The sequence below is a fragment of the Carlito syrichta genome, unplaced genomic scaffold, assembly GCF_000164805.1.
Source record: "Carlito syrichta isolate Samal-C Ts95f unplaced genomic scaffold, Tarsius_syrichta-2.0.1 Scaffold314013, whole genome shotgun sequence".
In the NCBI taxonomy this organism is placed as follows: domain Eukaryota; kingdom Metazoa; phylum Chordata; class Mammalia; order Primates; family Tarsiidae; genus Carlito; species Carlito syrichta.
In genome coordinates, this window is record NW_007258109.1 from 203,714 (window position 1) to 225,276 (window position 21,563).

The 21,563-nt window shown below is 40.7% G+C and overlaps 1 protein-coding gene across 4 annotated transcripts in view; it reads right to left on the reverse strand.

The window, feature by feature from the left end:
• FAM126B (family with sequence similarity 126 member B) overlaps positions 1-21,563 on the reverse strand; it is an 89,556-nt gene that overhangs the window by 32,475 nt on the left and 35,518 nt on the right. For 2 of the 4 annotated variants that reach the window (XM_008070781.2, XM_008070779.2), the window contains exons 3-5: positions 18,137-18,234; positions 6,773-6,853; positions 5,343-5,444 (exon numbers count right to left, since the gene is read on the reverse strand). In XM_008070781.2, coding sequence (XP_008068972.1) covers positions 5,343-5,444; positions 6,773-6,823 — 153 coding nt within the window. In that variant the 5' untranslated portion in view covers positions 6,824-6,853; positions 18,137-18,234. Of the gene's footprint in view, positions 1-4,539; positions 4,596-5,342; positions 5,445-6,772; positions 6,854-18,136; positions 18,235-21,449; positions 21,458-21,563 lie in introns of all 4 variants that reach the window. The other 2 variants (XM_008070782.2, XM_021718918.1) reach the window with 2 other exon arrangements.

Genomic DNA, 21,563 nt, shown 5'->3' on the forward strand with positions numbered 1-21,563 from the left:
CTACTGCACTCCAGCCTGAGTAATAGAGAAAAACTCCAGCTCAAAAGAAAAAAAATTTCCAACTCTCATTACACTGGAGTCTAGACAAGTCAGAGAATTTGTCAAAGGTCACAGAAGTTAGTGGTGGAAGAAGACACTAAATTCAGGTATTATAACATCAAGTTGATTTTTTTCCACTCTACCACATTTCTTCTACTATAATGAAGAAGAGGATTGTTTAATTACAAACAGCATATTCCACACAGTGCCAAAAATGACTAAGTAATAAACTTTTGAAAAACAGTCAATTCCTGTTCTCTCTCTTAAATATTGACAGCAATATTCAGTTCTTTTGGGGTAGTAAAGATTGTTGCTCTAGGCCAGGCTTGGAGGCTCAGCCTATAATCCCAGCACTTTAGGAAGCCCAGGCGAGTAGACTGCCTGAGCCCGTGGGTTCAAGACCAGCCTGGCAACTCAGCAAAATCTCATCTCTACCAAAAAAAAAAAAAAAAATTAGCCAGACATGGTAGCACACACCTATAGTTCTGGCTACTTGGAAGGCGGGGGTGGAAGGATAGCTGGAGCCCAGCAAGTCGACACTGGAGTGGCCGTGACCATGCCACTGCACTCCAGCCTGGGGGACAGAGTGAGATTCCAACTCAAAAAAAAAAAAAAGATTGTTGTTGCTCTCACACATTTATTTATTAAAAGTATATACTTAGCTGGGCTCGGTGGCTCAGCCTGTAATCCCGCGCCTTTGGGAGGCTGAGGTGAGTGGATTGCCTGAGCCTGCGGGTTCGAGACCCGCCTGGGCAGCGAGACCTCATCTCTACAATAAATCAAAAAATCAGCCGGGCATGGTAGCATACACCTGTAATTCCAGCTACTATGAAGGCTGAGACGGAAGGATCGCCGGAGCCCAGCAGACGAGGCTGCAGTGGCCGGGAGCAGCCACTGCACTCCAGTCTAGGCGACCGAGTGAGACTCCAACTCAAAAAAAAAAAAAGTATATACTTATATTTCAAGTTAAATATCTTCTTTACTCTCCAAAGACTACTGTCTCTAAATTTCATGAGACATGGTACAATAATGATGAGTTTCTGTATAAAGACCTAAACCCCTCTTCCTCAGTAGTTACAGGTACAGTGGCATGTAGGACAATATATTTTGATTGAGCACAGTAAAGAAATACAGAGTTACCAAAATTATTACTCTAGTCTTTTTTAAAAGGGGATAAAGGGTGGATGCTGGCAATTCAGTAACTTTAAATCAGATAACACTGCAAAATAAGACTTAAAAACTTGCCAATGTATCTGTTAAAACCTTTCATTCTAAGCATATGTATCATGCCACCATGTTCTCAAATACTCAATATAATAAATGATTCTGACCTTCCTTAAATCCACTACCTCCCACATCAAAATGTGCTAAAGATCATTATCCTCAGGTTAAGAAAAAATTATAAGAATAACTGACACCTTTCCTAAACTTAGCAAACACTGTTTTGACATGATAATTACTAAGAGACATGCTATCTGATGAACACATTGAGAGCATTTTGAGTGGAATAGTGGAGACTGAAGCCTAACTTGAGTGGGTTAAAGAATGAAAGTGCCAGGTACGATGGCTCAAGCCTATAATCCCAGCACTCTGGGAGGTCAAGGTAGGAGGATTATCTGAGACCAGGGGTTCAAGACCAGCCTGGGCAACCTGGTGAGACCTCATCTCCACAATAAATCAAAAAATTAGCCGGGCATAGTGGTGCGTGCCTATAGTTCCAGCTACTTGGAAGGCTGAGACAGAAGGCTTGTCTAAGTCCAGCAGGTCAACTGCATTCCAGCCTGGGCAACAGAGACTCTAACTCAAAAAAGAAAGAATGTAAAGTGAAGAAATGGAGCCAAGTAGACAGAGGCTATAAGTAAGCCATATTTTATCAAATTCATCTGTGAAAAGGGACAGAGAATGAGGCAGATAATAAAATAGGATGCAAGGTCAAAGAAGGATTTTTTTTAAATGGGTCCATTCTGGGCAACATAGTGAGGCCCCATCGCTACAAAAAATAAAAAAATTAGCTTAGTGTCATGGCACACACCTATAATCCCAGCTACTTGAGGCTGAGGTAGGAGGATTGCTTAAGCCCAGGAGTTGGAGGCTGTAATAAGCTGTGATTGTGCCACTGCACTATAGTCTAGCCAACAGAGTGAGAACCTGGCTCAAAAAAAAGGGAATATGGTTGTTTGCCACATTCTACTTAGCAGGGAAAGAAAAACATCAATTATGGAGAAGAGAAGGGATAATCGCAGAAACAGAATCCTTAAGGTAGCTAGAGAGATGGGATCCAGGTCTAATCAGAATAGATAGCTTTTGATGCAGCCTGGGACACTTCACCCATTGAACAGAAGAAAAGGCAAGAGAGTGTGGATTGGGATGCTGATAGAGTGGTAGACTTGAATAGGAAAACAAGAAAGCTCTCATTTATTTTATTTCGTGAGTCAGGGTCTCACTCTGTCATCTATGCTACAGTGCAGTGGCATGATGTTGGCTCACTGCAGCCTTGACCTCCTGGGCTCAGGTAATCGTTTCACCTCAACCTCCCGAGGAGTTGGGACTACAGGTGTGTACCATCACACCCAGCTAATTTTTTTTTATTTTTTGTAGAGATGAGGTATCACTAGGTTACTTAAGCTGGTCTTGAACTCCTGAGTTCAAGTGATCCTCCTGTCTCAGCCTCCCCAAGTGCTGGGACTACAGGCATGAGCCAACATGCCTGGCTTCCCAATGATTTTCTTTTTAATGATCTAGAAAGCAGGCTGGAAGTGAAGAGGAAGAAGGACAGAAGTATGGTGAAAAAGAAGGTATAAAATTAACCATTAGACAGTATACCAGAAAGTAAAGACTGCACAGCTACACATGATGTGTCCATTGGAGATTTGCAGTTCAATTTAAAGTGGAGAAAGTCAACCAAATTGTGTTTTCTCCAGGCATGTTCAACTGCCCAGGTATAGGCATGAAGAATATGGATGGCTGGGTTTTCTCCAGTGTTGATATGATGAATATGAATTAAGGAAATGAGAGGCAAAGGAGCTAACACAGTGTACAAGGAAATGACTATAACGACGGGCCACAAAAAGTAAGCTAGGAAAAGACAGACATGAGACACTGGAGGGAGGAGGAAAGGCATCCCAATCATGAAAAGGTGATGGGTAGAACTCCTAACTGCTGACTAGGAGATCTGAAAGCAGGGGCAGGAGAAAACAAGCAACATGTTGGTCTAGAAAGTAAAACTGAAGCTGTATCACAGGCTGGCCATGACACGTAATATTAAACTTCTAAACTTATATGGCCTTTGAAACAAAATTATAAGACTGTCGTAAGTTCCAATTCACTTAAAAAATGGTACATGATAATTTTATGCAATAATTTGTTAACTAAATAGGACATTTGATTATGTTTCAGAATATTCAGAATCAGGATTAAAAGGGATCTCTTTCTAGTCGGGCATGGTGGCTCACGCCTGTAATCCTAGCACTGTGGGAGGCTAAGACGAGAGACCAGCCTGGGCAACATGGCAAGACCTCGACTCTACAATAAATCCAAAAATTAGCTAGGGGTGGTAGTGCGCACCTGTAGTTCCAGCTACTTGGAAGGCTGAGGCAGAAGGATCACATGAAGCCAGCAGGTCAAGACTGTGGTGGCTGGTAGTGTGTCACTGTACTCCAGCCTAAGTCCAGAATTGTTTTGAGATTCTATAGAACTTGTTGTTCTGTTTTTCTTAAGTCAGAATACATGGTTAGAACCTTATACCTGACAGGAGAAAGGATGGAAACCCAGACCTGCTCTAGCAACTGGTTGATTTTATAATAAATGCTGGATCTTGAGCTCGGATCTCTCAAGCTGTAATTTTTCCATTTCTAGCCATGACCCCAAGTTCCCATACATTAATATTATGAAATATGACAACAGAAAGTAATAAGAATAACTTTTAAAAAATGTTATAGCTTCCAAAGTATTGAAAAAGGATACTTTGTATACATTTGTGAGACCTAATGAAAGTAACCTCACTTTAAAATCTCATTTTGTACTTCACTGTTCTTCCAATATTTATTACATGCCTGTTAATGTACATGTTAAAATATGATATTCTAGGGAAGTAACAAATATAAAATATCTGACCACTGCCCATGAAGAGCTTACAATCTAAATAGAAGGCATTCAAACAAATTTTAATAAGCAAAGCTTAAATGTTAAGATAGCGCAAAACAAGGGGTAGGGAATACACACATTCATTATTCAGAGAAGTCTGAAAACTCCTGACCGAGACAGATATTCATGTAATACATTACCCATACTTAAAGTTATAAAACATTCAGATATATACTGCAAGAGAAAAAGCAGCAAATGAATCCTGCAATTGCTGCTACATACAGCAACAGATGCAAGTCTAACTGCCAATCCAAATTTAGGAGACAGGAAAGAAAGAGGTCAATAAGCAAGTTTTTAGTGATAGGACAAAAATGAAGATGCACTTTTAAGTTAAGCTGCTGGTTAGGAGATGATTACCTGAACTTCTTCAAACTCCCTCCAGTACACAGCAGAGGCACTCTTGGAGGCTGTATCTGGGAAGATAAGAAGCTACTTTCCTGTGTGTTCCTTTCATTTCATTTTAAATCATACATGAATCCAGTGGTGATAAAACTGTATGTCATACTATTGTGTTCATGGAAAGATAATGTGTGTATTTTGCATACGTTAACATACAGATTCAAAAGTTGTACGTTTTCTTTCTATCATAAGGCTAAATAATAGAAAACTCTTATTCTAAGCTTATTGATCTTGAATATTTAGATTAAAAGTGCTTCCTCTGATTCTTTTCAGGCTAAAGTTACTAGAAGCATCATTACATGTTATACGTTTGATTTCACTGATTAGAATAATTACACCTAGTTACATATTATCAATAAGATAACTGTAAACAGTACTTAGAATAAATAAAGCTGGATCAGTATACAGTTAAAATAAGGCTTCCAGAGCAGGAGACATTCCAGAAGAGGAAACAGAGAAAAGTTTCAAATTAAATAAATAATCCATTGAGATGATGGTCACTCAAATCAAGAATTAAAACAGACTGCCCTCAACAGGAAAAAAATCTGACACAAACGTTTTAAAATATGGAAAGGAAGGGAGTAGAGAAAGCCAAAGCGACTATCAGAATGAAAAACAGCAGAAAGAAAATTTTCCAGATCCACGTAAGGAGAGAAAACTACAAAATTACATTTATGTTTTTAATACACGTGTTTCATTTTACTATGTAGAAACAACTTAAAAAAAAAAATAGAAACGATTTTTCTTATGAGCTCTCCTACCTCATTATTCGAATCCTGAATAACTCTATAGAGAGCTGGTACGAGGGTTTTTTTCCGGTGTAAAGTTGCTGCATAATTGGTGATCTGAGTGTCAGGTAATGCCTAAGAGAAAACACCAAAGGAAAACTAAACTTAATATTTGGGAAATCAGGAACTTTATTTTACACAAGTATTCCTTAAAAGTTTTATAATAAAGTCAAGTAAGAAAAGTAAAAGTAATAAATATAAGAAATAACCATAAGAGTTGAAACAAATTAATTTAGGATGTTATATTACACAACCTATCTCATTACTCCATCATAAAAATGGTTAGAAATCACAAATTTACAAATATTTGCTAAAATGGGTCATCATAAGCTAATTTAATTTTAAAATGTAGGATATATTTTAATACTTGCGGTTATGGTTATACAAAACATTTATTTCCATAGTATTCATAAATTATTTAGTTTTCAATCAAAGCTGTGTGATTTTTAATTACAGGAAATAAAAAATAAGGCACAAATCCTGTTTTTGTGACTTTAATTAAAGTTTGGAGGCTCCTCTCTTTTACTGAACATATTAAAAAACTTAAATAGGGCAAACCCTTCCACAGTGGCAGTTTTTCTGTCCTCTAAATAAATACTGCTTTCAAAAAAAAAGGCCAGGCTCGGTGGCTCAGTCTATAATCCCAGCACATTGGGAGACCGAGGTGAGAGGACTGCCTGAGCCCGAGGGTTCGAGACCAGCCTGGGCAACTTGGTGAGACCTCGTTTCTACAATAAATTAAAAAAAAAAGTAGCCAGGTGTGGTAGCGTGTACCTGTAGCTCCAGCTACTTGGAGGGCTGAGGCGCAAAGGATTGTGGGAGCCCAGCAGGCCGACGGTGGGGTGGCCGTGAGTGTGCTACTACACTCCAGCCTCGACGACAAAGTGAGACTTCAACTCAAAAATTAAATAAATAAATAAATAAATAAATAAATATTCCCTCATCAGTCCTAACATCTATTTTCATTTTCCATATTGCCTTCCAGTCTTTATTCACATTAGTACACGTTTTTAAGAACTGGAATTACAGAAAAATGCTATTCTGTATTTGGCTGCTTCTACTTTACATCATATTAGCATATGTTTCTCCATAAAACACATACAGATGGTCCCCCAAAAATGTATACACATTTTAAGGAGAAAAAAAACTATTAAAATTGTAATACCCAAAGTATATTGATAACAAAAGATGAATACAAGTCACATTTGACTTCTGCAATTATAAGAGGTGCTCAAAGTGGTTACCATCAGTGTCCAGACACTTCTGATTATAGCAAACTAAAAGCAATACACAGATAATATCTCTTAAGATGTGCATACATTTTTCTGGCACCATTGTTATTTGCAGTTTGATTACTGACATAAGGAATTATACAATACTATTGTATGCCCAATCCAATTTACCTTGAATTCTGATAACCATTCTTCCACAACACCACGTTCAGATCCCAGCATCTTCTTTTACCTTCTACTCCTCTTTTATGTCTAAAAGAAAGGAATATAGAACCTGAGGAGAGAAGTATTTGCAGAAACTACCAAAAGTAATGATGTGTGCCTTTCACTAAAAGAAGAAACTACCTAGGATAAATTTTAGAAAGAAGACTTGCTTCATAGTTTGGAGCTTTTAGTTTGAAAAATTAAAAGAAAGTTCTCAGAAATAATTTCTATTTTTTTTTTTTTTTTTGAGTTGGAGTCTCACTCTGCTGCCCAGACTGGAGTACAGAGGCACGCTCCCGGCCACCGCAGCCTCGGCCTGCTGGGCTCCGGCGATCCTTCCGCCTCAGCCTTCCGAGTAGCTGGAACTACAGGTGCGCCCTACCACACCGGGCTCATTTTGATTTACTGTAGAGATGAGGTCTCACCAAGTTGCCCAGGCGGGTCTCGAACCCACGGGCTCAGGCAATCCACTCACCTCAGCCTCCCAAAGGCACGGGATTACAGGCTGAGTCACCGAACCCGGCTCATAATTTCTATTTTTAATGATACATTTGAAACCTATTATCCTAATGTTTTCATATTTTCGCCGGCAATTATACTTTAAAGTGGCAAAAGAAAGCCAGATTTGGTGGCTCAGCCTGTAATCCCGTGCCTTGGAAGGCTGAGGTGAGTGGATTGCCTGAGCCCACGCGTTCGAGACCCGCCTGGGCAACGAGACCTCATCTCTACAATAAATAAAAAAATCAGCCGGGCGTGGTAGCACATGCCTGTAATTCCGGCTACTTGGAAGGCTGAGGCGGAAGGATCGCCGGAGCCCAGCAGGTTGAGGCTGCAGTGGCCGGGAGTGGCCACTACACTCCAGTCTGGGCGACAGAGTGGGACTCCAACTCAAAAAAAAATAAAATAAAGTGACAAAAGACAAGTATCCTGAGTGAAATCAAACTGCACATTATCCAAGACAAAAATGCACAGTCTATGCCCAGAGCTCTTACCAAATATATAACCAGAATAAACTACATAAAGGCTGGGCTTGGTGGCTCAGCCTGTAATCCCAGCACTTCGGGAGGCCGAGGTGAGTGGATTGCCTGAGCCAGCAGGTTCGAGACCCACCTGGGCAACTTGGTGAGACCTCATCTCCACAATAAATCAAAAATTAGCCAGGCGTGATAGCGCGCACCTGTAGTTCCAGCTACTTGGAAGGCTGAGACAGAAGGATCGCCGGAGCCCAGCAGGTCAAGGCGGTGGTGGCCGGCAGCGGCCACTGCACTCCAGTCTGGGCAACAGAGTGAGACTCCAACCAAAAAATAAATAAACAAACTACATATGGCCGGACACAGTGGCTCAAGCCTGTAATCCCAGGACTTTGGGAGGCCAAGGTGAGAAGATTGCCTGAGCCCAGGGTTTGAGATCAGCCTGGGCAACTTGGTGAGACCTAGTCTCTACAATAAATCAAAAAATTAGCCGGGCGTGGTAGTGAGCTACTTGGAAGGCTGAGGCAGAAGGATTGCCTGAGCCCAGCAGGTGGAGGCTACGGTGGCCATGAGCGTGTTACTGCTCTCCGGTTACAAAGTCGACAAAAGTGAGACTCTGACTCAAAAAAAATAAAATTTAATTTAAAAAGTATATATCACAGAAAAAAGCCACGTGACAGGTTATAAATGACAAAACTGGATATGCTAGAAAAGCAAGAGTTATATATTCAGCAACAGATGATAAACATATATTCACTATACAAAATAAAGCTTTTGAAAAAATAGATTCATAAATTTTCTAATATGAAAAATTGCCCAAGTAGAAAAAGCAAGCTGTACAGTAAGATGTAAACTATTTAAATCCATTTAAGTTCCATTTAAATCCTAAGGTAATTGTCCCTGTAAGTTTTTTAGCACCTACCTGCCCTAAAAGCTTTAAAAAGGAAGTCAGTAAGAGATTCACTGATTCATCCTATAATAATTTTTCAAGCAGCAACTGTATGCTAGTCATTTTGCTAGAAGCTGGAAGTATAAAGATAAACAAATCCAGATGTACACCCATTTTAAGGAAGCATTTAACTAGTGGAGGAGACCAAAGAGATGAAGGATAAGAAAGGCATTCAAAAAGCATAAAACAAAGGAACCAAATACTAAGAAATCTAAAGAAGCTTCTCTGAGGTGGTGCTTAGGCTGAGATATCATGGACCCATATAGTTAAAGGAAATAGGGGAAAAAAAATATTCTTTACAGAGGGAACTATCTACAGAATGGTCTTATGGCAAAAAAATAAAAAATAACAAAAACAACACAGGAAGGTGTAGAACCTAAAAGAAGACCCAAGAGGCTTGAAGCACAGAGTAGAAGGGGCAAGAGTTATGGGAGGAAGCTGGATGCAGTGGCTCACGCCTGTAATCCCAGGACTTTGGGAGGCAGAGGTAAGAGGACGGCCTGAGCCCAGGGCTCGAGGCCAGCCTGGGCAACTTGGTGAGACCTCATCTCTACAATAAATTTAAAAATTAGCTGGGTGTGGAGGTACGTGCCTGTAGTTCCAGCTATTTTGAAGGTTGAGGCAGAAGAACTGCCCAAATCCAGCAGGTCGAGACTGCAGTGGCTATGAGTGTGCCACTGCACTCCAGTCTAGGTGACAGTGAGACTCAATAAAAAAAAAAAATCCAAAAAACAAAAAGAGTTATGGGAGAAGAAGCAGCTATTAGAGGTTCGGAAATTTCACTGAAGTGATAACAAAAAAGACATATTTTCCAAAATAAGCAAAACTGGAACTTTAAATAACTCCTATATCTCTGTGACTGGATATTACATAATTGACTTTTATTTTCTGAAAAATTAAAAACCATTCCTGCTCTGTATCTCAACTATTATCTGTATTTTTTTTTTTTTTTTTTTTAGTTGGAGTCTCACTCTGTCGCCCAGACTGGAGTGCAGTGGCCGCTCCCGGCCACCGCAGCCTTGACCTGCTGGGCTCCGGCGATCCTTCCGCCTTTGCCTTCCAAGTAGCTGGAACTACAGGCACGCGCTACCACACCCGGCTAATTTTTTGATTTATTGTAGAGATGAGGTCTCGCCAAGTTGCCCAGGCGGGTCTCGAACACGTGGGCTCAGGCAATTCACTCACCTCAGCCTCCCAAAGGCGCAGGATTACAGGCTGAGCCACCGAGCCCGGCTTATCTGTATAATTTGACAAATAGATCTAGCTATAAATACATATTGGCCAGGTATAGTGGCTCATAATCCCAGCACTTTGGGAGGTCAAGGCAAGAGGATCACTTGAGCCCAGGAGTTTGAGGCTAGCCTGGGCAACATAGTGAGTCCTCGTTTCTACACACACACAAAAAAATTAGCTGGGTGTGATGGCACACACCTGTAGTCTTAGCTACTTGGGAGGCTGATGCAGAACTATCCCCTCCTACAGAACTATCCCCTCCTCTATAGAAAGGCACCACCTCCCATCCTGGAGGTGATGCCTTTCTCCAGCTAGATCTATGTGTATAATCACACATGTAGCACATCAACTCTCCACAGTTTCTACCAATATTATTATTAAAATTTACTAAAAATGAAATACCTTTTAATTGAGAAATATAGTGGTATTAATAATAATTATAACCGGAACAAGACAAGGCTAACCACTGTCATCCCTCCTGTTCAACATTATGTTGGATGGCCGAGCTAGAGCAATTAGACAAAAGAAGGAAATTAGCGGTATCCAAATAGGAAAAGAAGAAGTTAAGGTATCCCTCTTTGCTGATCCTATACCTCAAAAACCCAAAAGAATCTGTCAAAAACCTGCTTTCACTGAGAAAAGACTTAGGAAAAGTCTCGGGGGTACAAGATAAATGTGGAAAAGACAGTTGCATTCTTATACACCCAAAACAAGTAGACAGAGAACCAAATAAAAAGCACAATCTCATTTACAATAGCCACAAAAAAAAAATGAAATAGCCGGGTTCGGTGGCTCAGCCTGTAATCCCGCGCTTTGGGAGGCTGAGGTGAGTGGATTGCCTGAACCCGCGGGTTCGAGACCCGCCTGGGCAGCGAGACCTCATCTCTACAATAAATCAAAAAATCAGCCGGGCGTGGTAGCGCATGCCTGTAATTCCGGCTACTCGGAAGGCTGAGGCGGAAGGATCGCCGGAGCCCAGGAGGTCGAGGCTGCGGTGGCTGGGAGCGGCCACTGCACTCCAGTCTGGGCGACAGAGTGAGATTCCAACTCAAAAAAAAAAAAAAAAAAAAGAAATACCTTGGCATCTTCCCAACCAGAGAAATGAAAGACCTTTACAATGAAAACTACAAAACACTGCTCAAAAGAAATCCAAGACACAAATGGAAAAATATTCCATGTTCATGGATAATCAACAATGTTAAGATGTTCATCCTACCAAAGGCAATCTACAGATTCAACACAATATTCATTAAATTATCAACATCATTCTTCTCAGACCTGGAAATGACAATACAGAAATTCATATAGAAACCATGAATAGCTAAACGACCAGGAATAGCTAAAACAATCCTTAGCAAAGGAAACAAAGTGGGAGGTATATCACACTTCCAGACTTTAAACTTTACTATAAGCCTACAATAATCAAAACAGCCTGGTATTGGTACAAGAATAGGCATATGGACCAATGGAACAGGATAGAGATTCTGGAAGCAAAACCTCAATTTCTGAACCAGTTCATCTTTGACAAAGTCTCCAACAACCACTGGGGAGAAGAGAACTTATTCAATAAGCGGTGCTGGGAAAACTGGCTGATCATATGCAGAAGATTGAAACAGGACCCTACCTAAAATAAACGGTGTGGGGGAAACTGGCTGATCACATGCAGAAGATTGAAACAGGACCACTACCTATCACCATCCACAAAAATCAACTCTAAATGGATCAAAGACCTAAACATAAAACCTCAAACTATAAGAACTGTAGAAAATACAGGCAACACCCTTAATGGAAATTGGAACTTGCAACCAATTCCTGATCAAAACCTCAAGTGCACATGCCATTAGAGATAAGATAGACAAGTGGGACCTCATCAAACTGAAAAGCTTCTGCAAAGCAAAAGAAACCACCAAGAGAGTGGGAGACAGCCCACAGAATAGGAAAAAATATTTGCCAACTGTATATCTCACAAAGGCTTAACATCTAGGATCTATAAGGAACTCAAACATGCCAGAAGAAAACAACAGCCCCATTAAAAAATGGGCAAAAGGCCAGGTGCAGTGGCTCAAGCCTATAATCCCAGCACTTTGGGAGACCAAGGTGAGAGGATTGCCTGAGCCTGCGGGTTCAAGACCAGCCTGGGCAACATGGTAAGACTTTGTCTCTACAATAAATCAAAAAATAAGCAGGGCATGATAGCACGTGCCTGAATTTCCGTGGCAGAAGGATCACACTGGAACCCAGCAGGTCAGGTTGATGCTGTAGTGGCCGTGAGCATGCCACTGCACTCCAGCCTGGGCAACAGAGTGAGACTCTGACTCAAAACAACAACGACAGTAAAAAAAAAACAGCCTCACTAACCATCAGAAAAATGCAAATCAAAACACACTGAGATACCACCTAACCCCAGTAAGAATGACCATCATTAATAAAACAAACAACAGATGCTGGCAAGGACGCGGAGAAAAAGGAATGCTTCTACATTGCTGGTGGGAATGCAAACTAGTACAACCTCTTTGGAAAACAGTGTGGCAATTTCTAAAAGAACTAGACATTGACCTTCCATATGACCCAGCAATCCCCCTACTGGGAATATACCCGGAGGAACTCAAGTCATTCTACAAAAAAGATACCTGCACATGCATGTTTACTGTAGCACCATTCACAATAGCAAAATCATGGAACCAACAGTGCTGCCCATTAAATCTGGACTGGATAAAAAAATGTGGTACATATGCACAATGGAATATTATGCAGCCATAAAGAAGGACAAGCATATAGACTTTGCAGCAATTTGGATGGATTAAGAGTCTATCATACTCGGTGATCTATCACAGAAACAAAGAACAGAGTACTACATGTTCTCACTCATAAGCAGACCCTGAACATTTACCATGATACTATAAGAAAGGGATTAACAGTAGTCAGATACTGATGGAGTGGGGTGGGGTGGAGGGGAGAACACAACATTAATAAGGGTACCTGATCTCAAATCAGGCAAAGTGGGGACCAAAGGGAGGACCAAGCTTTACCTATATAATGACCACTTGTATACCTGCTCTGAACTTTATCCCATATCTTTAATATAAAAAAATAGGTTGGGCACACTGACTCAAACCTGTAATCCCAGCACTTTGGGAGGTGAAGGTGAGAGGACTGCCTGAGCTCAGGGGTTCGAGACCAGCCTTAGCAACATGGCAAGACCTTGTCTCTAAAATATATCAAAAAATTAGCCAGGCATGGTGGCACATGCCTGTGGTTTCAGCTACTTGGAAGGCTGAGGCGGAAGGATCACCTGAGCCCAGCAGGTCGAGGTTGCAGTGACTGTGAGTGTACCGCTGCACTCCAGCCTGGGTGACAGAGTGAGATTGTGTCTCAAAAACAAACAAGCAAACAAACAAATAAATAAATATAATCATAACACCATCATATTTCCTCAACTTTACAAAACTAGTTTTAAAATAGTAATGTAGGCTGGGCATGGTGGCTCATGCCTATAATCTCAGCACTTTGGGAGGCCAAGGTGAGAGAATTTCCTGACCTCATGGTTCGAGACCAGCCTGGGCAACTTGGCAAGACTTCATCTCTATAATAAATCAAAAATATTAGCCAGGAGTGGTGGCACGTGCCTGTAGTTCCAGCTACTAGGAAGGCTGAGGCAGAAGGATCACCTGAGCCCAGCAGGTCGAGGCTGCAGTGGCCATGAGTGCGCCACTGTACTCAAGCCTGACCAACAGAGTGAGACTCCAATTCAAAATGAATAAATGAACAAATAAAAGAGTAATGTATTAACTATTTAAAGAAGAAAACATGAAACAATTCTTTATTTAAAAGAAAAATTGCATAACAGAAGAACAAGCGCATAAGCGTATCCACACAATCACACACCATTTTAAAAAATTACCCCTCACGTTTCTGACCAACTTTGGTCTTTGTACTTGCTACCTGAGGCATGTCCTTCCAGCTCTCTGTACGTGACTGGATTAGATTTAGTTCAAATATCATCTCCCCAGAGGAGCCTTCCCTGTATACTTAAGTTGTTTCCCCTCGCTTCCACCTCCTTCCAGCCCTTATCACTCTGTCCATTTCTTTTCCTTCAAAGCATTTAGCACAGTCTGTAATGATCTTGCTTATATATTGACTTATTATCCATCCTTCCCACTAGAATCTGTATTTCACAGAGACAGGCACTGTATCCCAAGTGCCGGGCATACAACAGGCGCCCAAACTTCTGTTGGGGATTTGCACTCAAGAATACAACTTATATAGCATGTTCAGCACTGATAGCTGTATTTCTGGTCATAACAAAACCTGAGACTTCTGCCTGTGTTTTCTACTTGGTTAGGCTTAATAACCATATTTGGAAAACTAAATATATATGGAAGTTAAATCCCTTCTTCAAAAATCATCCGTAAATTTTTGACAGGTAGGTATTCTCCTAGATGTATGAATCAGTATACTGCCCTTGCTGAGGTTTGATATTAGGGACAGAGATTTTGCAATTTTGCTCTCTTTGAATTAATGGCATATGTCAGGCATTCTTCTACTAAGACAATTGTTCATTTCAAAGCTGTATTATATGGTGATGTATTGTAGGCATTTTAAACAAGTAGTAACACAAATTCAATTAAAATTTCACCCTCATGTGATACTATTAATATCATGTGAAATAGCTGAGTAAAAGAATACAGAAAGCTAAATTCTAGCTACTTCACAATTTACCTGCCTGGTGGCTAAAAATTTTCTTCTGAGGACACATTTTGATTTATAAAATGTTAAAATGTGAAAAAAGTGTGTCTTAAAGGTAAGTTACCATTGAGCTTATCAAGTATAAATATCGTACCAGATATTTCCCATATTTTATCTGATTTATGGTAGGTAATAGAATTTAATGGTGTAAAACAGCATTTTTGTCTCAGAACTCTTTCCATTTAAAAAGCTCACTTATTAATTCATTTTAAAAATAAGCCCATTACATGTTAACAACATATTTATTTACTTAGAGACAGGTCTTACACTCTGTTGCCCAGGTTGGGGTTCAGTGGCACGATCATAACTCACTGTAACCTTGAACTCCTGGCCTCAAGTGATCTGCTCACCCCCCTTCCTCCTGAGTAGCTGGGACTACAGACACATGCCATCATACCTGGCTAACTTTTTTAAAACATAGATAACATATTTTTTTCATTTTTGAGTTGGACTACCACTCTGCCACCCAGGCTGGAGTGCAGTGGCACACTCAAGGCCACTGCAGCATCGACCTGCTGGGCTCAGGCGATCCTTCTGCCTCAGCCTCCCAAGTAGCTGGAACTACAGGCATATGCCCAGCTAATATTTTTTAAAATTTATTGTAGAGATGAGATCTCGCCAAGTTGCCCAGGCTGGTCTTGAACCCCTGGGCTCAGGCAATACTCTCTCCTCTGCCTCCCAAAGTGCTAGAATTACAGGTACGATCCACCGCGCCCAGCTTTAGATAACATTTTTAAATGAAAATATTCTTCTGGCCAGGCTCGGTGGCTCAGCCTGTAATCCCAGCACTTTGGGAGGCTGAGGCGAGTGGACTGCCTGAGCCCGCGGGTTTGAGACCAGCCCAGGCAACTTGGCGAGACCTTGTCTCTACAATAAATCAAAAATTAGCAAGGCGTGGTAGTGCATGCCTGTAGTTCTGGCTACTTGGAAGGCTGAGGCAGAAGGATCGCTGGAGCCCAGCAGGTTGATGCTGGCATGGCCATGAGTGTGCTACTGCACTGCAGCCTGGGCAACAGAGTGAGACTCCAACTCAGTAAGAATAAAAAAATTTTTTAAATGGGAATAACATAAATACCTATGACAAAGGTTTATTGTAAAATATTTATTTTATTTTATTTTTGTGTCAGAGTCTCACTCTGTGGCCCAGGATGGAGTGCAGTAGCAAGCTCATGGCCACTGCAGCCTCGACCTGCTAGGCTCAGGCGATCCTTTCACCTCAGCCTTCCAAGTAGCTGGAGCTACAGGTACATGCCACCACACCCAGCTAATTCTTTGATTTATTGTAGAGAAGAGGTCTTGCCAAGTTGCCCAGGCTGGTCTTGAACCCCTGGACTTAGGCAATCCTCTTGCCTCTACTTCCCAAAGTGCTGAGATTACAGGCATGCGCCATAGCGCCCAGCCTTACTTTTAAATTTTATTTAATTAACATACATAAGGACTTAGAATAGTGACTAGCACAGTATAGGTCTCCTATAGATGCTAGCTACTATTACTATTATAGTAACAACATCAATACAATTTTTTTACTTTTTGTACTACTTTAAGAGACTTTTTTTTGTGTGGAGGTAAAATACAGAGATTATTCGTCCATTCATTCACCATACAAACATCAATTTCCACACTGTGAACACCAACTAAAAGCCTGGTACTTAGTTAAGATGCTAAAGATACAAAAGTGAGCAAAACTAACTATGATAAGTGCTCTAAAAGGTTTCTAGTAGATCAAAATTAATGGATAAACCAAGCTACTACAAATTTTCACATTTTTTCAACAACTACAAAGATATTTCAAGATATAAGAAATATAAACATTTAAGACATGCAGACAGTGTCATTACCAAATTTCCTAAGGAAAAGTCCTAAGCTGCATTGCCTAATACAGTAGCTACTAGCCATATGTGGCTATTTAAATTTCAATTAATTAAAATACAATTTAAAGGTCATTGCTTTTCTAAATTGTGGTCTGGCCATGTGCTTCTTTGAGCTATGATGGCCATGTTTTCCTAGCTTTGGAACCCTCCCCGCTTGGGGAAGTGAATCTCTTCTCTCTCTAATTTTGAAATACACTATATTTTCCAATCTAAAAAAAAAATTGCACAATTTAAAATTCACTTCTAGCCGGGCTCAGTGGCTCAGGCTGTAATCCCCTGCCTTTGGGAGGCTGAGGTAAGTGGACTGCCTGAGCCCACGGGTTCGAGACCCGCCTGGGCAACTTGGCGAGACCTCATCTCTATAATAAATCAAAAATGAGCTGGGCGTGGTAGCGCGCACCTGTAGTTCCAGCTACTTGGAAGGCTGAGGCGGAAGGATCGCTGGAGCCCAGCAGGTTGAGGCTGCGGTGGCCAGGAGCGGCCACTGCACTCCAGTCTGGGTGACAGAGTGAGACTCCAACTCAAAAAAAAAAAAAAATTCACTTCTTTAGTTGCACTAGCCACATTTCAAGTGCCCAGCAGCTACATGTGACTACAGTCTCCCATATTGAACAGCAAAGATATAAAACATAGCTGTCATCAAAGAAGTTCTATTGGATAGCACTGATCTAGATGTAGCCAGATAGTGCAATTAGGCTGAGTAAATTCAATAATTTAATAAATGTAAACTTTAGGTAACAGAAAGTTTTTCTTTAAAACAAAAATCGATTAAAAGAAAAACATGGCCAGGCACAGTGGTTCATGCCTGTAATACCAGCACTTTGAGAAGCAGAGGGGAGAGGACTGCCTGAGCCTGCAGGTTTGAGACCAGCCTGGGCAACATGACGAGACCTTGTCTCCACAATAAATCAAAAAATTAGCTGGGTGTGGTGGCACATACCTGTACTTCCAGCTACTTGGAAGGCTGAAGCAGAAGGATCACCTAAGCCCAGCAGGTCAAGGCTGCGGTGGCCGTGAGCGTGCCACTGCACTACAGCCTAAGCGACAGAGTGAGACTCTGACTCAAAAAAATAAAAATAAAAAGGGAAAACACTTTCAAAAATAGAATTCAAAGGCAATAATTAAGATGTGTTTATTAAGGCCGGGCTTGATGGCTCATGCCTATAATTCCAGCAAATCGAGAGTCCAAAGTGAAAGGACTGACTGAACCCACGGGTTCGAGACCAACCTAGGCAACTTGATGAGACCTCATCTCTACAATTAAAAAAAAAATTGTCTAGGCATGGTGGTACATGCCTGTAGTTACAGTTACTTGAAAGTCGGATGCAAAAGGATCACCTGAGCCCAGCAGGTCAGGCTACAGTGGCCATGAGCATGCCACTGCACTCCAGCCTGAGCAACGGAGTGAAGCTCCAACCCCCTGCAAAAAAGATGTGTTTATTTTAGGTAAAACTGCTTAATAAATAGAAGCTATCCACCAAAGATTACAAAAATGCTACCATATTTAACATCATAGAAAGTTTATTCTTTATCCTTTAAAATGTTAAAGTCTTAATCTTACCTGTATTAAGATCAGTTTTCTAAAGGAGGTGGTGGCACAGGAATTTGGCAGAGTTCAAGTATGGAATTCATTTGTTGACAATTAAATATTTTCCAACTCTATAAAAAATAAAAATGAAGAACTGAGAAATACTGAAACAATATTCTAAATAATGTAATACAAAAAATTTATTATAAATTTTGATAGGAAATTTATAATATAGCTTATCTAATTTGTAAACATAATTATGAACCCCAAATTTTTCTATAATAACTAACATACTAGTGTACCTTTTTCAAACCTAATAAAAAACATTATTTTGGACGCAAAAGGTCTCCAATTGACTACTAATTATTTGTAAGACCTTGAGTAGGTTACTTAAATTATCTGGAGCCTCATTTGAATAATCTATAAAATTAAGTTCCTTCCAGACAAAAGTTCTTTGATTCTAACTTTTGAGACATGTTACAGAAAATTCTTACCCTACCTCTCTCCTTCACACAAATACATGTACACAAACATTTTAAAAATACTCATGAAAATTTTAATATGCAGTATAAAACCAAGTTCGAATAAGCAACAAAGGCTACAAAATCTTTGGATGAGTTTTACATAACTGAAAAAATTATTTTTTTTTTCCAAGTTGGAGTGTCATTCTGCCACCCAGGCTGGAGTGCGGTAGCACACTCACAGCCACCACTGCTTTGACCTGCTGGGCTCAGGTGACCCTTCCACCTCAGCCTTCTAAGTAGCTGGAACTACAGGCGTTTGCCACCACACCTGGCTAATTTATATGTATTTATTGTAGAGATGAGGTCTCACCAAGTTGCCCAGGCTAGTCTCGAACTCCTGGACTCAGGCACTCCTCTCTCTGTGGCCTTCCAAAGTGCTGGGATTACAGGCTTGAGCCACTGCACCCAGCCAAAAAAATTACCATTTTTAAGAACACAGAAAATGCTTTTATCAAATTTTTGGCACAAAAACATATTACATGTTTTTGGCCAGAAACAATAATGTTTAATTGCTAAACATACAGACTTTTCTAAGAAAGTAGTAACTATTTTCTGGCCGGGAGTGGTGGCTCAAACCTGTAATCCCAGCACTTTGGAAGGCCGAAGTGAGAGGGCTGCCTAAAGTCAAGAGTTTGAGACCAGTGTGGGCAACCTGGTAAGATTTCATCTCTACAATAAATTAAAAAAATAAGCCGGGCATGGTGGCACACGCCTGTGGTTCCAGCTACCTGGAAGGCTGAGGCGGAAGGTTCGCCTGAGCCCAGCAGGTTGAGGCTGTGGTGGCCGGGAGCACGTCACTCTGACTAAAAAAAAAAAAAAAAAAGCAAGCAATAACTATTTTCATATATTTGCTGACTACATTATACTCTACCTCTTTAATTCAAAATTGTTTCACGATGTTAACATCTAAAACACTAAAATAAATTAACATTTAAAATATACTCATTAGGTCAGGCATGGTGGCTCATGCCTGTAATTCCAGCACATTGGGAGGTCGAGGCGAGAGGACTGCCTGAGTTCATGGATTAGAGACCGTCTGGGCAACATGGTGAGACCTCATCTCTACAATAAATCAAAAAATTAGTTGGGTGTGATGGCACATGGGTATAGTTCCAGCTACCTGGAAGGCTGAGGCAGAAGGATCTCCTGAGCCCAGCAGGTCAAGGCTACGGTGGCCTTGAATATGCCACTGCACTCCAGACTGACACTCCAACTCAAAAAAGAAAGAGTACACTTTGTTAATGATCATATTTTATTTTTTCTGAGTTGAAGTCTCTCACTCTGTCTCCCAGGTTGGAGTATAGTGGCACATTCACGGCCACCACAGTCTTGACCTGCTGGGTTCAGGTGATCCTTCCGCCTCAGCCTTCCAAGTAGCTAAAACAATAGGTGTGCTACCACGCCCAGCTAATTTTTTGATGTATTATAGAGACGAGGTCTCACCATGTTACCCAGGATGGTCTCCAACCTGTGGGCTCAGGCAATCCTCTTACCTCAGCCTCCCAAACTGCTGGGATTATAGGCAGGAGTCAAAGCATCCAGACATAAAGTGAACTTTTTCAATACAAAAAATATGTCAATAAAATTCTCTTGGAGCTAAATTATATTATCATTGTAAAGGCTTCAATATTTTTTAAACTGAAGATATGTCAAGACCTCCTACTCCAACCATAGCAACTGACTTTTTATCTCTTTTTTTTTTGAGTTGGAGTCTCACCCGGTCACCTAGACTGGAGTGCAGTGGCCGCTCCTGGCCACCGCAGCCTCAACCTGCTGGGATCCAGCGATCCTTCCGCCTCAGCCTTCCGAGTAGCCGGAATTACAGGCATGCGCTACCACGCCCGGCTGATTTTTTTATCTTTATTGTAGAGATGAGGTCTCGCTGCCCAGGTGGGTCTCCAACCCGCGGTCTCAGGCAATCCACTCACCCCAGCCTCCCAAAGGTGCGGGATTACAGGCTGAGCCACCGAGCCCGGCTGACTTTTTATCTCTTATACACTGAGCTTTCATATGAGAAGGTTCTGCAGTGGTGGAAAAACCCTGAAAACAAACTAAGAGAGTAATTTCTGGAAAGAAAAATAAAAGAAGAGTGATAACAATTCAGGAAGGGGCACTTGACATCCAGGAAAGAGGGTGAAAGTAAGACTCTGGACTATTTTTTTGTACCTTGGAAATTCTGAACTGCCAAAACAACTGCCAGATGTTGAAGCAGTATAGGCAGGCAGATTGGAAATACAGGGGGAACCTCTGTAGAGAGGTCTCTCACAAGCTTTCAGGGAAAAGGAGATAGATACTCACCAGGTTCTCAATTAAAAACCAACAAACAAAAAAACTAGGGCAAATGATGGAAAAAACTAAGTTTTATTGAACTTTTAACACAACCCTAGCTGAGTCCCTGACTCATTGACTGGTTGGAGGTAATTAGCCCCTTCCCCATTTATGCAACAGAGAAAAATGGGAGCCTTTTTGGAAGATTGCACCGTATAGAGCCTCTATGGTTGTTTCATATACAAAATGTGGCACATAATTTAAAAATTACTAAACATGTAAAGGGACAAGAAAATATGACCAATAATTAAGAGAAAACTAGACAAGAATATAAGACTTACAGATGATTTTTATAATTAAGTTATTAATTATTTAAAGACAATTATTTAGAGTAATTCTGACTAACAGAAAACATAGGAAAAAATGGAGAAAACTAATGAAAGACAGAACATTCCACCAATGAATTAAGATCTACAAAAATAATTAAATAAGCATTCTATAACTGAAAAATACAATATATGAAATTAAGAACTTGCCGGGAGCAGTGGCTTAACCTGTAATCCTAGCACTTTGGGAGGCCAAGGCAAAAGAATTGCCTGAGTCCAGGGGTTCAAGACCACTCTGGGCAACTTGGTAAGACATCATCTCTACAGTAAATAAAAAAAATT